General features: G+C 49.8%; 1 protein-coding gene across 1 annotated transcript in view; it reads right to left on the bottom strand.

Moving 5' to 3' along the window:
- The window catches only part of LOC144499960 (hemopexin-like), a 47,008-nt gene that overhangs the window by 15,720 nt on the left and 15,047 nt on the right, over window positions 1-16,241 (bottom strand). The window contains exons 4-5 of the mRNA XM_078222691.1: window positions 13,967-14,109; window positions 10,848-10,995 (exon numbers count right to left, since the gene is read on the bottom strand). Of these exons, the coding sequence (XP_078078817.1) occupies window positions 10,848-10,995; window positions 13,967-14,109 (291 nt within the window). The remainder of the gene's footprint in view (window positions 1-10,847; window positions 10,996-13,966; window positions 14,110-16,241) is intronic.

Below are 16,241 nucleotides of genomic sequence, written 5' to 3'. Positions count from 1 at the left end.
CTAGATAGTCAATATCTTTTCCCACAGGTAGGGGAGTCTAAAACTAGAGGGCATAGGTTTAAGGTGAGAGGGGAGAGATACAAAAGTTTTCAGAGTGGAATTTTTTCACACAGAGGGTGGTGAGTGTCTGGAACAAGCTGCCAGAGGTAGTCATAGAAGCGGGTACAATGTTGTCTTTTAAAAAGCATTTAAACAGTTACATGGGTAAGATGGGTATAGAGGGATTTGGGCCAAATGTGGGCAAATGGGACCAGCTTCAGGGTTTAAAAAAAATGGGCAGCATGACAAGTTGGGTTGAAGGGCCTGTTTCGATGCTGTAAACCTCTTTGACTCTATGACTATGACTCAGGACCTTAGCATTTCAAGATGTGGAAACACCTTGAATGAGACACAGTAGTGTGAGGGTTAAGGTTAGGGGTTAGCGGAGCATTTAGAAAGCAGTGGCAGGATCAGACAGAGTCAGCATGGATTTATGAAGGGGAAATCATGCTTGACAAATCTGTTGGAATTGTTTGAAGATGTAACTAGTAGAGTTGACAAGGGGGAACCAGTCGATGTGGTATATTTGCACTTTCAGAAAGTGTTTGACAAAGTCCTGCATAAGAGATTATTGTGCAAGGTAAAAGCGTATGGGATTGGGGGAAGTGTATTGGGATGGATAGAAAACTGATTGGCAGAGAGGAAACAAAGAGTAGGAATTAATGGGTCCTTTTCAAATTGGCAGGCAGTAACTAGTGGGGTGCCACAGAGATCGGTGCTGGGACCCCAGCTATTCACAATATATATTAATGATTTGGATGAGGGAACAAAATGTAACATAGAACATAGAACATAGAACAGTACAGCACAGAACAGGCCCTTCGGCCCACGATGTTGTGCCGACCTTCATCTGAAACCAAGATCAAGCTATCCCACTCCCTACCATCCTGGTGTGCTCCATGTGCCTATCCAATAACCGCTTAAATGTTCCTAAAGTGTCTGACTCCACTATCACTGCAGGCAGTCCATTCCACACCCCAACCACTCTCTGCGTGAAGAACCTACCTCTGATATCCTTCCTATATCTCCCACCATGAACCCTATAGTTATGCCCCCTTGTAATAGCTCCATCCACCCGAGGAAATAGTCTTTGAACGTTCACTCGATCTATCCCCTTCATCATTTTATAAACCTCTATTAAGTCTCCCCTCAATCTCCTCCGCTCCAGAGAGAACAGCCCCAGCTCCCTCAACCTTTCCTCATAAGACCGACACTCCAAACCAGGCAGCATCCTGGTAAATCTCCTCTGCACTCTCTCCAGCGCTTCCACATCCTTCTTATAGTGAGGTGACCAGAACTGCACGCAATATTCCAAATGCGGTCTCACCAAGGTCCTGTACAGTTGCAGCATAACCCCACGGCTCTTAAACTCCAACCCCCTGTTAATAAAAGCTAACACACTATATGCCTTCTTCACAGCTCTATCCACTTGACTGGCAACCTTTAGAGATCTGTGGATATGGACCCCAAGATCTCTCTGTTCCTCCACAGTCTTCAGAACCCTACCTTTGACCCTGTAATCCACATTTAAATTAGTCCTACCAAAATGAATCACCTCACATTTATCAGGGTTAAACTCCCTTTGCCATTTTTCAGCCCAGCTTTGCATCCTATCTATGTCTCTTTGCAGCCTACAACAGCCCTCCACCTCATCCACTACTCCACCAATCTTGGTGTCATCAGCAAATTTACTGATCCACCCTTCAGCCCCCTCCTCTAAGTCATTAATAAAAATCACAAAGAGCAGAGGACCAAGCACCGATCCCTGCGGCACTCCGCTAGCAACCTGCCTCCAGTCCGAAAATTTTCCATCCACCACCACCCTCTGTCTTCGATCAGACAGCCAGTTACCTATCCAATCGGCCAACTTTCCCTCTATCCCACACCTCCTTACTTTCATCATAAGCCGACCATGGGGGACCTTATCAAACGCCTTACTAAAATCCATGTATATGACATCAACCGCCCTACCTTCATCAACACACCTAGTTACCTCCTCAAAAAATTCTATCAAATTTGTGAGGCACGATTTGCCCTTCACAAATCCGTGCTGACTATCCCGGATTAATCCGCATCTTTCTAAATGGTCGTAAATCCCATCCCTAAGGACCTTTTCCATCAATTTACCAACCACCGAAGTCAGACTAACCGGTCTATAATTACCAGGGTCATTTCTATTCCCTTTCTTAAACAGAGGAACAACATTTGCCACTCTCCAGTCCTCTGGCACCATCCCCGTGGACAGCGAGGACCCAAAGATCAAAGCCAAAGGCTCTGCAATCTCATCCCTCGCCTCCCAAAGAATCCTAGGATACATTTCATCAGGCCCAGGGGACTTATCGACCTTCAGTTTATTCAAAACTGCCAATACATCCTCCCTCCGAACATCTATTTCCTCCAGCCTATTAGCCTGTAACACCTTCTCTTCCTCAAAAACATGGCCCCTCTCCTTGGTGAACATTGAAGAAAAGTATTCATTCATCACCTCGCCTATCTCTACTGATTCCATACACAAGTTCCCACCACTGTCCTTGACCGGCCCTAACCTCACCCTGGTCATTCTTTTATTCCTCACATAAGAGTAAAAAGCCTTGGGGTTTTCCTTGATCCGACCCGCCAAGGACTTCTCATGTCCCCTCCTAGCTCTCCTCAGCCCCTTTTTCAGCTCGTTCCTTGCTAACTTGTAACCCTCAATCGAGCCATCTGAACCTTGTTTCCTCATCCCTACATAAGCTTCCCTCTTCCTTTTCACAAGACATTCCACCTCTTTTGTGAACCACGGTTCCCTCACTCGGCCATTTCCTCCCTGCCTGACAGGGACATACCTATCAAGGACACCCAGTATTTGTTCCTTGAAAAAGTTCCACTTTTCATCAGTGCCTTTCCCTGACAGTTTCTGTTCCCATCTTATGCCCCCTAATTCTTGCCTAATTGCATCATAATTACCTCTCCCCCAATTGTAAGCCTTGCCCTGCCGTCCGGCCCTATCCCTCTCCATTGCAATAACAAAAGACACCGAATTGTGGTCACTATCTCCAAAGTTCTCTCCCACAACCAAATCTAACACTTGGCCCGGTTCATTTCCCAGTACCAAATCCAATGTGGCCTCACCCCTTGTCGGCCTATCCACATATTGTGTCAGGAAACCCTTCTGCACACACTGCACAAAAAGTGCCCCATCCAAACTATTTGACCTACAAAGGTTCCAATCAATATTTGGAAAGTTAAAGTCCCCCATGACAACTACCCTGTGACCCCCACACGTATCCATAATCTGCTTAGCAATTTCTTCCTCCACATCTCTATTACTATTTGGGGGCCTATAGTAAACTCCTAGCAACGTGACCGCTCCTTTCCTGTTTCTAACTGCAGCCCATATTACCTCAGTGTGCATATCCCCCTCAAAGTGCTTTTCCGCAGCCGTTAAACTATCCTTGATTAACAATGCTACTCCTCCACCTCTTTTACCAGCTTCCCTACACTTACTGAAACATCTATACCCCGGAACGTCCAACAACCATTCCTGTCCTTGTTCTACCCACGTCTCCGTAATGGCCACAACATCGTAGTCCCAAGTAGCAATCCACGCCCCAAGTTCATCCACCTTGTTCCGGATGCTCCTTGCATTGAAGTAGACACACTTCAACCCATCTTCCTGTCTACCGGTACCCACCCTTGACCTTGATACCTTCCCCAATATCTCACCACCCTCAACACTGACTTCCGGACTACAACTCCTTTTCCCACTCCCCTGACAAATTAGTTTAAATCCCCCTGAAGAGCCGTAGCAAATTTCCCTCCCAGGATATTGGTGCCCCTCTGGTTCAGGTGCACCCCGTCCTGTTTGTAGAGGTCCCACCTTCCCCAGAACGTGTTCCAATTATCCACGTATCTGAAACCCTCCCTCCTGCACCATCCCTGCAACCACATGTTTAAGTGCACTCTCTCCCTGTTCCTCAACTCGCTATCACGTGGCACCGGTAGCGTACCAGAGATGACCACATGTTTTGTCTTTGCTCTCAGCTTCCAGCCCAGCTCCCGAAATTCCTGTTTTAAATCCCCGTCCCTTCTCTTACCTATGTCGTTGGTACCAATGTGTACCACGACTTGTGACTGTTTCCCCTCCCCCTTAAGAATCCGGAAAACACGGTCCGAGACGTCACGGACCCTGGCATCCGGTAGGCAACACACCATCCTCGAGTCTCTTTTGCTGCCACAGAACCTCCTATCTATCCCTCTAACTAACGAGTCCCCAATAACTATTGCCCTCCTGCTCTCCTCCTTACCCTCCTGAGCCACAGGGACGGACTCAGTGCCGGAGATCCTCTCACTGCGGCTCACCACTGGTATGTCGTCCCCCTCAACCGTATCCAAAGCGGAATACTTATTGCTAAGGGGAACGACCACAGGGGATCCCTGCACCGACTGCTTCTTCCCAGCCCCTCTCACCGTCACCCATCTATTTTCATTCCGCGGAGTAACTGTATCCCTGAAGCTTCTGTCTATGGCCATCTCTGCATCCCTAATGATCCTAAGTTCCTCCAACTCCAGCTCCAGTTCCCTTACACGGTTTTGGAGGAGCTGCAGATGGATGCACTTCTCACAGGTATAATCAGCAGGGACCCTGATTATGTCCCTCACCTCGAACATAGTGCAAGAGGAACATTGCACTGCCTGCACACCCATCCCCTCTAGATACCTTGCCAGTACCAGGTAGAAACAGCAAAAAATGAATTAACTCACCCCTGCTGCCCAAGCCCTGTGAGCCAAAGCCCTACAGCTTTCACTCTGCCTCCTGCTCACTCTGCTGCCCGCTAACGACGCTGCCCGCTCAAAAGTGCGGCCTACTTTTAAACCCTCCAAAAACCTTCCCAGACTCCTGCTGGGCCCACTTCCTATTTTAAAAAAAACCTCCGATTTTTTACACAAATTTAACTTAAAATAAATAAATAAATGTAGTGAACAAACCAACTGCCTTCTCCTCAGCCTGGTCCTGTGGAACAATGAGCATCTCAAACTTTGGAACATCTCAAAGTTTGCAGATGATACCAAATTGGGTGGGAGGGTGAACTGTGACGAGGATGCAGAGATCCTTCAGAATGATCTGGACAGGTTGGGTGAGTGGGCAAATCAATGGCAGATGCAGTATAATTTGGATAAATGTGAGGTTATTCATTTTGGAAACAAAAACAAGAAGGCAGATTACTACCTGAATGGCTGTAAATTGGGAGAGGGGAGTGTGCAGAGGGACCTGGGTGTCCTTGTGCACCAGTCACTGAAGGTAAGGCTAGTGAAAAAGGTTGGATCTCATGGGATAAAGGGGGAGGTGGCTAGATGGGTGGAGAACTGGCTTGGTCACAGAAGACAGAGGGTGGTAGTGGAAGGGTCTTTTTCCGGCTGGAGGCCTGTGACCAGTGGTGAACCGCAGGGCTCTGTATTGGGACCTCTGCTGTTTGTGATTTATATAAATGATCTGGAAGAAGGAGTAACTGGGGTGATCAGTAAGTTTGCGGACGACACAAAACTGGCAGGACTTGCAGATAGTGAGGAACATTGTCAGAGGCTACAGAAGGATATAGATAGGCTGGAAATTTGGGCAAAGAAATGGCAGATGGAGTTCAATCCTGATAAATGCGAAGTGATGCATTTTGGTGGGAATAATGTAGGGAGGAGCTACACGATAAATGGAAGAACCATAAAGGGTGTAGAGACGCAGAGGGACCTGGGTGTGCAAGTCCACAGATCTTTGAAGGTGACGTCACAGGTGGAGAAGGTGGTGAAGAAGGCATATGGCATGCTTGCCTTTATAGGACGGGGCATAGAGTATAAAAGTTGGGGTCTGATGTTGCAGATGTATAGAACGTTGGTTCGGCCGCATTTGGAATACTGCGTCCAGTTCTGGTCGCCACACTACCAGAAGGACGTGGAGGCTTTGGAGAGAGTACAGAGGAGGTTTACCAGGATGTTGCCTGGTATGGAGGGGCTTGGTTATGAGGAGAGATTGGGGAAACTGGGGTTGTTCTCCTTGGAAAGACGGAGGATGAGGGGAGACTTAATAGAGGTGTATAAAATTATGAAAGGCATAGATAGGGTGAACGGTGGGAAGCTTTTCCCCGGGTCGGTGGTGACGTTCACGAGGGGTCATAGGTTCAAGGTGAAGGGGGGGAGGTTTAACACAGATATCAGAAGGACATATTTTACACAGAGGGTCGTGGGGGCCTGGAATGTGTTGCCGGGCAAGGTGGTGGAGGCAGACACACTGGGAACGTTTAAGACTTATCTAGACAGCTATATGAACGGAGTGGGAATGGAGGGATACAAAAGAGTGGTCTAGTTTGGACCAGGGAGCGGCGCGGGCTAATTGTTCTTTGTTTCTCGTTTCAAGGCTTCATTCTATGATCATCTTGCTGGTGCCAGTACAGAGCGAGACTGCGGATAGTTGGGAACCTGTCTCGGGGGCAGGGAATTCAGATGGTGTTCGTAAAGCAGAAGTGGAAATGAATAGGGTTGAGAAGCATTTTCTGATCAGGGCCAGTGTGATCTCCTGGACTCGTTTCAATCGCCTCAGGGGGTCGGAGAGGAATTTCCCAGATTTTTTTTTCCCCATATTGGCCCTGGGGTTTTCACTCTGGGTTTTCGCCTCTCCCTGGAGATCACATGGTCTGGAATGGGGGGGTGGGGGTGAGTTAATAGGTTGTGATGAACAAAGCATTGTAGCTGTGAGGGACAGCTCGGTGGATAGGATATTAGGATGTAGATAGGCTGGAAAATTGGGCGGGGATCCTGGATTCAGGATTCAATCCTGGACCGGGGAGCGGCGCGGGCTTGGAGGGCCGAAGGGCCTGTTCCTGTGCTGTATTGTTCTTTGTTCTTTGTTTGTTCTTTGTAAGCATGCAGGTGCAGCAGGCGGTAAAGAAGGCAAATGGTATGTTGGCCTTCATTGCGAGAGGTTTCGAGTACAGGAGCAGGGATGTGTTGTTGCAATTATACAGGGCCTTGGTGAGGCCACACCGAGAGAATTGTGTGCAATTTTGGTCTCCTTTTCTGAGGAAGGATGTTCTTGCTCTCGAGGGAGTGCAGCGAAGGTTTACCAGGCTGATTCCGGGGATGGCGGGACTGGTGTATGAGGAGAGATTGACTAGGTTAGGATTGTTTTCACTGGAGTTCAGACAAATGAGGGGGGATCTCATAGAGACTTATAAAATTCTAACAGGTCGAGACAGGGTAGATGCAGGGAGGATGTTCCCGATGGTGGGGGAGTCCAGAACTAGGGGTCACAGTCTGAGGATTCTGGGTAGGCCATTTAGGATTGAGGTGAGGAGACATTTCTTCACCCAAAGAGTGGTGGGCCTGTGGAATTCATTCCCACAGGACGTAGTTGATGCCAAAACATTGAATGTGTTCAAGAGGCGGCTGGATAAAGCACTTGGGGCGAATGGGATCAAAGGTTCTGAGTTATTGGGGGCGGCACGGTGGCATAGTGGTTAGCACTGTTGCCTCACAGCGCCAGGGACCCAAGTTCAATTCCGGCCTCGGGTCACTGTCCGTGCGGAGTTTGCTCATTCTCCCCGTGTCTGCGTGGGTTTCCTCCGGGTGCTCCGGTTTCCTCCCACAGTCCAAAGATGTGTGGGTTAGATCGATTGGCCAGGTTAAATTGACCCTAGTGTCAGGGGATTAGCAGGGTAAATATATGGGGTTACGGGAATTGGGCCTTTGTGAGATTATGATTGGTGCACTCGATGGGTCGAATGGCCTCCTTCAGCACTCTCGGGATTCCATGAGAAAGCAGGATTATGCTGTTGAGTTGGACGATCAGACATGATCGTAATGAGTGGCGGAGCAGGCTCGAAGGGCCAGATGGCCTCCTCCTGCTCCTATCTTCTATGTTTCTATGTTGAAGGTTAATGTTGGGGGTTAGTGTTAAGGTCAGGCATTAGGGACAACTTGAGTGTTCGGGGTCTTTGTTAAAATAGAGGTTAAGGCGAGGGATGTTGGATGGATTAGCATTGAAATACGGATCAGGCCCTCTCCCCATCCCATCCCTGTAACACATCACACTCAACATGGTCAATTAACCTCATCTTTGGACTTTCAATACCCACTGCACAGAACCAAGAACAGTGTAGCGCATTACTGCACTGTCAGAGGGTCAGTGCTGAGGGAGTGCTGCACTGTCAGAGGGTCAGTGCTGAGGGAGTGCTGCACTGTCAGAGGGTCAGTGCTGAGGGAGTGCCGCTCTGTCAGAGGGTCAGTACTGAGGGAGTGCCACACTGTCAGAGGGTCAGTACTGAGGGAGTGCCGCACTGTCAGAGGGTCAGTGCTGAGGGAGTGCCGCTCTGTCAGAGGGTCAGTACTGAGGGAGTGCCACACTGTCAGAGGGTCAGTACTGAGGGAGTGCCGCACTGTCAGTGGGTCAGTGCTGAGGGAGTGCCGCACTGTCAGAGGGTCAGTGCTGAGGGAGTGCTGCTCTGTCAGAGGGTCAGTACTGAGGGAGTGCAGCACTGTCAGAGGGTCAGTGCTGAGGAAGTGCTGCACTGTCAGAGGGTCAGTGCTGAGGGAGTGCCGCACTGTCAGAGGGTCAGTGCTGAGGGAGTGCCGCACTGTCAGAGGGTCAGTGCTGAGGGAGTGCTGCACTGTCAGAGGGTCAGTGCTGAGGGAGTGCTGCACTGTCAGAGGGTCAGTGCTGAGGGAGTGCTGCACTGTCAGAGGGTCAGTGCTGAGGGAGTGCTGCACTGTCAGAGGGTCAGTGCTGAGGGAGTGCCGCTCTGTCAGAGGGTCAGTACTGAGGGAGTGCCACACTGTCAGAGGGTCAGTACTGAGGGAGTGTCGCACTGTCAGAGGGTCAGTACCGAGGGTGTGTCGCACTGTCAGAGGGTCAGTACCGAGGGAGTGCCGCACTGTCAGAGGGTCAGTGCTGAGGGAGTGCCGCACGTCAGAGGGTCAGTACCGAGGGAGTGCCGCACTGTCAGAGGGTCAGTACCGAGGGAGTGCCGCACTGTCAGAGGGTCAGTACCGAGGGAGCGCTGCACTGTCAGAGGGTCAGTACTGAGGGAGTGCCGCACTGTCAGAGGGTCAGTACCGAGGGAGTGCCGCACTGTCAGAGGGTCAGTACCGAGGGAGTGCCGCACTGTCAGAGGGTCAGTACCGAGGGAGCGCTGCACTGTCAGAGAGTCAGTGCTGAGGGAGTGCCGCACTGTCAGAGGGTCAGTACCGAGGGAGTGCCGCACTGTCAGAGGGTCAGTACCGAGGGAGCGCTGCACTGTCAGAGGGTCAGTGCTGAGGGAGTGCTGCACTGTCAGAGGGTCAGTACCGAGGGAGTGCCGCACTGTCAGAGGGTCAGTACCGAGGGAGTGCTGCACTGTCAGAGGGTCAGTACCGAGGGAGTGCCGCACTGTCAGAGGGTCAGTACCGAGGGAGTGCCGCACTGTCAGAGGGTCAGTACTGAGGGAGTGCCGCACTGTCAGAGGGTCAGTACTGAGGGAGTGCCGCACTGTCAGAGGGTCAGTACCGAGGGAGTGCCGCACTGTCAGTGGGTCAGTACCGAGGGAGTGCCGCACTGTCAGAGGGTCAGTACCGAGGGAGTGCCGCACTGTCAGAGGGTCAGTACCGAGGGAGTGCCGCACTGTCACAGGGTCAGTACCGAGGGAGTGCCGCACTGTCAGAGGGTCAGTACCGAGGGAGTGCCGCACTGTCAGAGGGTCAGTACCGAGGGAGTGCCGCACTGTCAGAGGGTCAGTACCGAGGGAGTGCCGCACTGTCAGAGGGTCAGTACCGAGGGAGTGCCGCACTGTCAGAGGGTCAGTACCGAGGGAGTGCCGCACTGTCAGAGGGTCAGTACCGAGGGAGTGCCGCACTGTCAGAGGGTCAGTACCGAGGGAGTGCCGCACTGTCAGAGGGTCAGTACCGAGGGAGTGCCGCACTGTCAGAGAGTCAGTGCTGAGGGAGTGCCGCACTGTCAGAGGGTCAGTACCGAGGGAGTGCCGCACTGTCAGAGGGTCAGTACCGAGGGAGCGCTGCACTGTCAGAGGGTCAGTGCTGAGGGAGTGCTGCACTGTCAGAGGGTCAGTACCGAGGGAGTGCCGCACTGTCAGAGGGTCAGTACCGAGGGAGTGCTGCACTGTCAGAGGGTCAGTACCGAGGGAGTGCCGCACTGTCAGAGGGTCAGTACCGAGGGAGTGCCGCACTGTCAGAGGGTCAGTACTGAGGGAGTGCCGCACTGTCAGAGGGTCAGTACTGAGGGAGTGCCGCACTGTCAGAGGGTCAGTACCGAGGGAGTGCCGCACTGTCAGAGGGTCAGTACCGAGGGAGTGCCGCACTGTCAGAGGGTCAGTACCGAGGGAGTGCCGCACTGTCAGAGGGTCAGTACCGAGGGAGTGCCGCACTGTCAGAGGGTCAGTACGGAGGGAGTGCCGCACTGTCAGAGGGTCAGTACCGAGGGAGTGCCGCACTGTCAGAGGGTCAGTACCGAGGGAGTGCCGCACTGTCAGAGGGTCAGTACCGAGGGAGTGCCGCACTGTCAGAGGGTCAGTACCGAGGGAGTGCCGCACTGTCAGAGGGTCAGTACCGAGGGAGTGCCGCACTGTCAGAGGGTCAGTACCGAGGGAGTGCCGCACTGTCAGAGGGTCAGTACCGAGGGAGTGCCGCACTGTCAGAGGGTCAGTACCGAGGGAGTGCCGCACTGTCAGAGGGTCTGTACTGAGGGAGTGCCGCACTGTCAGAGGGTCAGTGCTGAGGGAGTGCTCCGCTGGTGTCCTGTTGAATACATCGGGACGAGATGTTAAGTTTCTCATCACAGTAAATTGCCTTACCTTTGAAAAAATGCACTGAATCCTGTGCGCACTCTCCGACTGGACACTCCATTGCAGCCCCTAAATTATTTGGAATTCCTGGAAATTTGTCATGGATCAGGAAGACACCTTCTGGCAATCTGCCGTAATATTGCCAAACCCGATTTCCCTGAAAATCAGTGAGAGGGCAATGAATGATTTTAGACAATGTTTGGGAAGGGAGAGAGCTGTCTGTCTACATAAACAAACATTGCAACATGAAACAGTGCTTTAGTTACTGGACTAGCGGCTAATCCAAAACTGGGTTCAAATCCCACTACGGCAGATGATGAATTTTGAATTCAATAAAAATCTGGAATTAAAACATGAAAACATTGTCAAATGTTTTAAAATGCATTTGTTTCCCTAATGAATGGAAGGAAATCTTTATGTGTGATTCGCAACAAACAGCAATGGGGTTGACTGTTAACTGCCCACTGAAACAGCCGAGCACCCACAGGGCAATTAGACCTGGGCAATAAATGCGGCTCTTCCCAGCAACACCTACATCCCATCTATGAAGAAATATTAAGAGTCGTTGGAAAGCATATGGAATTCCTAGGTTTATATATATCCCACTCTTCCTTGGACTCTGTCCATGTCTCCACTCTGGGTGGCACAGTGGTTAGCACTGCTGCCTCACAGCGCCAGGGACCCGGGTTCAATTCCGCCCTCGGGTGACTGTGTGGAGTTTGCACGTTCTCCCCATGTCTGCGTGGGTTTCCTCCGGGTGCTCCGGTTTCCTCCTACAGTCCAAAGATGTGTAAGTTCGGTGGATTGGCCATTCTAAATTGACCCTTCGTGTCCCAAGATGTGTAGGTTCAGGGGATTAGCGGGGTAAATACTTGGGGTTACGGGGAACAGGTCTGGGTGGGATTGCCCTTTAGTATCAGGGCCTGGGTGGGATTGTTGTCACCGGAGACTCAATGGACCGAATGGCCTCTTTCTGCTCTGTAGGAACTCTATGATTCTATTAGACAATTATTACACGGTAATCTTTCAATTCCCGGCTTGGGTCACTGTCTGTGTGGAGTCTGCACGTTCTCTCTGTGTCTGCGTGGGTTTCCTCCGGGTGCTCCGGTTTCCTCCCACAGTCAGAAAGACGTGCTGGTTAGGTACATTGGACGTGCTAAATTCTCGCTCAGTGTACCCGAACAGGCGCCCAGAGTGTGACGACTAGGCGATTTTCACAGTAACTTCATTGCAGTGTTAATGTAAGCCTACTTGTGGCTAATAAATAAACTTTATGCTTTAACTTTAAACACTGTTCATGCCTTCCTCTTCTGTGTCCTGCAATCTATTAGGATTGGTACCTAACAGTTTCTGTGCCAGATAAGCAGAGAATGGGAGTTTTTAATCCTAATATAGGTGGCTTTGACTCTGTTTGATGCCTCTACACCCATGAATATCCTTTTTATTATTTCACAGGATGTGACCTACTCTGGATAGGTCAGCATTTATTGTCAATCCCTAATTGCCCTTTCGAAGGTGGTGGTGAGCTGCCTTCTTGAATCGCTGCAGTCCCTGTGGTGTGGGTACACACAGTAAGAAGTCTCACAACACCAGGTTAAAGTCCAACAGGTACACCCACAGTGCTGTTAGGGCGGGATTTCCAGGATTTTGACCCAGCGACAGTGAAGGAACGGCGATATATTTCCAAGTCGGGAAGGTGAGTGACTTGGAGGGGAACCTCCAGGGGGTGGTGTTCCCAGGTATCTGCTGCTCTTGTCCTTCTATCATAGAGTCATAGATGTTTACAGCGTGGAAACAGGCCCTTCGGCCCAACTTGTCCATGCCCACCTTTTTTATTTAAAACTCCTAAACTAATCCCAATTGCCCGCATTTGGCCCATATCCCTCTATATCCATCGTACCCATGTAACTGTTTAAATGCTTTTTAAAAGACAACATTGTACCCGCTTCTATGACTACCTCTGGCAGCTTGTTCCAGACACTCACCATCCTCTGTGTGAAAGAATTGCCACTCTGGACACTTTTGTATCTCTCCCCTCTCACCTTAAACCTATGCCCTCTAGTTTTAGACTCCCCTACCTTTGGGAAAAGATATTGACTATCTACCTTGTCTCTGCCCCTCATTATTTAATAGAACTCTATAAGGTCACCCCTCAGCCTCCTACGCTCCAGAGAAAAAAGTCCCAGTCTATTCAGCCTCTCCTTATAACTCAATCCATCAAGTCCCGGTAGCATCCTAGTAAATCCTTTCTGCACTCTTTCTAGTTTAAAAATATCCTTTCTATAATAGGGTGACCAGAATTGCACACAGTATTCCAAGTGTGGCCTTACCAATGTCTTGTACAACTTCAACATGACATCCCAACTCCTGTATTCAATGTTCTGACCGATGAAACCAAGCATGCCGAATGCCTTCTTCACCACTCTGTCCACCTGTGACTCCACTTTCAAGGAGCTATGAACATGTACCCCTAGATCTCTTTGTTCTGTAACTCTCCCCAATGCCCTACCATTAACTGAGTAAGTCCTGCCCTGGTTCAATCTACCAAAATGTATCACCTTGCATTTGTCTAAATTAAACTCCATGAAACTATCGATGGTAGTTGTCATGGGTTTGGAAGGTGCTGCCTTAGGAACCTCGATGAGTTCCTGCAGTGCATCTTGTAGATGGTACACACGGCTGTCACTGTGCACCGCTGCTGGAGGATTGAATGTTTGTGGAAGAGGTAGCTGTCACGCAGTGCTGCTGGGTGGTGTCGATCTTCTTGAGTGTTGTTGGAGCTGCACCCATCCAGGTAAGTGGGGAGTGTTCCATCACACTCCTGACTTGTGCCTTGTAGATGGTGGACAGGCTTTGGGGAGTCAGGAGGTGAGTTACTCACTGCAGGATTCCCAGCCTCTGACCCGCTCTGGTAGCCACTGTGTTTATGTGGCTGGTCCCATTTGAGTTTCAGGTTGATGGTAACCCCCAGCATGTTGACAATGGGGGATTCAGTGATGGTGATGCCATTGAAGGTCAAATAACTTCAAATCTACTCTTTGGTTTTCCCACCACATTGGACCCTGACTGAAAATTGCAGGTTTGCTGGAGACCTGGTCACCATGGATACTGTAACCTGATGAGCCTACCTTGAAGAAAAACATCCTGTCGTGATGTTCAGGGGAGTTGTTGTGGTGCATGCGGAATGCTGCATCAATGTGACTCGGCAGTTGGGGCCAGGTATTAATGATAAAGTCAGCAGGACCAAAGAAACCTTTCCACACAAACGTATCTGTTAATCAGGAAGCAATGGGGAGAACAGTCAGTTTTTCTAAATCTCAAAACATCAAAACTTTCTGAAGCAAAATATTGCAGATGCAGGAATCTAAATCAAGAACAGAGGATGCTGGTGAAACTCAGCAGGTCTGGCAGCGTCTATGAGGAGAGAAACACAGTTAACATTTTGAGTCCATAGATTTTCAAAACTTTATGAAGCGCATGGCAGCAGAGCTAATAGTCGAGTCGAGAGGTACAAAGGCATGAAGAGGGTTTCAGCAGGGGATGAGCTGAGTCAGTGGTGAAGTCAGGTGATATTATTGAGGTGAAAATGGATAGCTTTATTCACCGCCAAAAGCCCAATTCATAGAAACATAGAAACTAAAAGCAGGAGAAGGCAATTCGTCCCTTCGAGCCTGCTCCGCCATTCACTATGATCGTGGCTGATCAAGAAAATTCAATATCCTGATTCCCCCTTCCCCCCATATCCCTTGATCCTTTTAGCCCCAGGAGCTATATCTAATTTCTTCTTGAAATCAGACAACGTTTTGGCCTCAACTACATTCTGTGGGAGTGAATTCCACACATTCACCACCCTCTGGGTGAAGAAATTTCTCTTCACTTCAGTTCTAAAAGGTTTACTCCTTATCCTCAAACTATAGAGAGGTGGTCACACCGCAAGCTCAGACTCCGCAGGCAAGAAGGGAATGGGTGACCACCAGACGGAGCAAGAGAGATAGGCAGGGAGTGCAGGAATCTCCTGTGGCCATTCCCCTGCAAAATAGATATACCATTTTGGATACTGTTGAGGGGAATGACCTCTCTGGGGAAAGCAGCAGCAGCCAAACTCGTTGCAGCACGGTTGGTTCTGCTGCAGAGGGGAGGGGTAAAAAGTGTGCCAGTGCGATAGTTATAGGGGATTCAATTGTAAGGGGAATAGACAGGCGTTTCTGTGGCTGCAAATGAGACTCCAGGATGGTATGTTGCCTCCCTGGTGCTGGGGTCAAGGATGTCTCGGAGCGGCTGCAGGACATTCTGAAGAGGGAGGGTGAACAGCCAGAGGTACAAACGACATCGGTAAAAAAAGGGATGAGCTCCTAAAAGCAGAATGCAGAGAGCTAGGAAGAAAGCTAAGAAATCGGACCTCAAAGGTAGTGATCTCAGGATTACTACCGGTGCCACGTACTAGTCAGAGTAGAAATGACAGGATATATCGGATAAATACGTGGCTGAAGAGATGGTGTCAGAAGGAGGGTTTCAGATTCCTGGGGCATTGGGACCGGTTCTGGGGGAGGTGGGACCTGTACAAATTGGACGGGTTACACCTGGGCAGGACTGGGCCTGATGTCCTAGGGGGAGTGTTTGCTAGAGCGGCTGGGGAGGGTTTAAACTAATGCCAGGGGGATGGGAACCTATGTAAGGAGTCCGAGAAGGAGGGAGCAAGGACAAAATGTGGGGAGAAGGTTCCAACTACATCAAAAATCAGGAAAAAAGTTAAAAGGAAGGAGAACTCAGGAGATGTTACTAATGGAAGTGTTAGGATTCAAAAAGAAGGTACAAAAACTAGCATAAGGGCACTTTATCTGAATGCTCGTAGCATTCGAAACAAGGTAAATGAGTTGACGGCACAAATCATTGCAAACGAGTATGATTTGCTGGCCATTACAGAGACATGGTTGCAGGATGGTCACGACTGGGAGTTAAATATCCAGGGGTATCAAACTGTTTGGAGGGACCAACAGGAAGGTAAGGGAGGTGGTGTAGCTCTGATATTTAAGGATGACATCAGGGTGGTAGCGAGAGATGATATCGGTTCTATGGAAAAAAAGGTTGAATCCATTTGGGTGGAAATTAGAAATAGTAAGGAGAAAAAGTCACTGAAGGGGGAATTATTGCCCACCAAATAATGACATCATGGTGGGGCGAAAAATAAACTAAAGAAATAACTGATGCGTGTAAAAATGGTACAGCAATTATCATGGGGGATTTTAATCTACATATCAATTAGTCAAACCAGGTCGGTCAAGGCAGCCTTGAGGAGTTCATAGAATGTATCCGCGATAGCTTCCTTGGACAGTATGCAATGGAACCTACGACGGAGCAAACTATCCCAGATCTGGTCCTGTGTAATGAGACGGGAATAATTAA

Source organism: Mustelus asterias, chromosome 10 (assembly GCF_964213995.1).
Source record: "Mustelus asterias chromosome 10, sMusAst1.hap1.1, whole genome shotgun sequence".
NCBI classification, from domain to species: domain Eukaryota; kingdom Metazoa; phylum Chordata; class Chondrichthyes; order Carcharhiniformes; family Triakidae; genus Mustelus; species Mustelus asterias.
The sequence above is the reverse complement of the archived record's forward strand: the minus strand, read 5'-3'. Positions and strand labels throughout refer to the sequence as shown.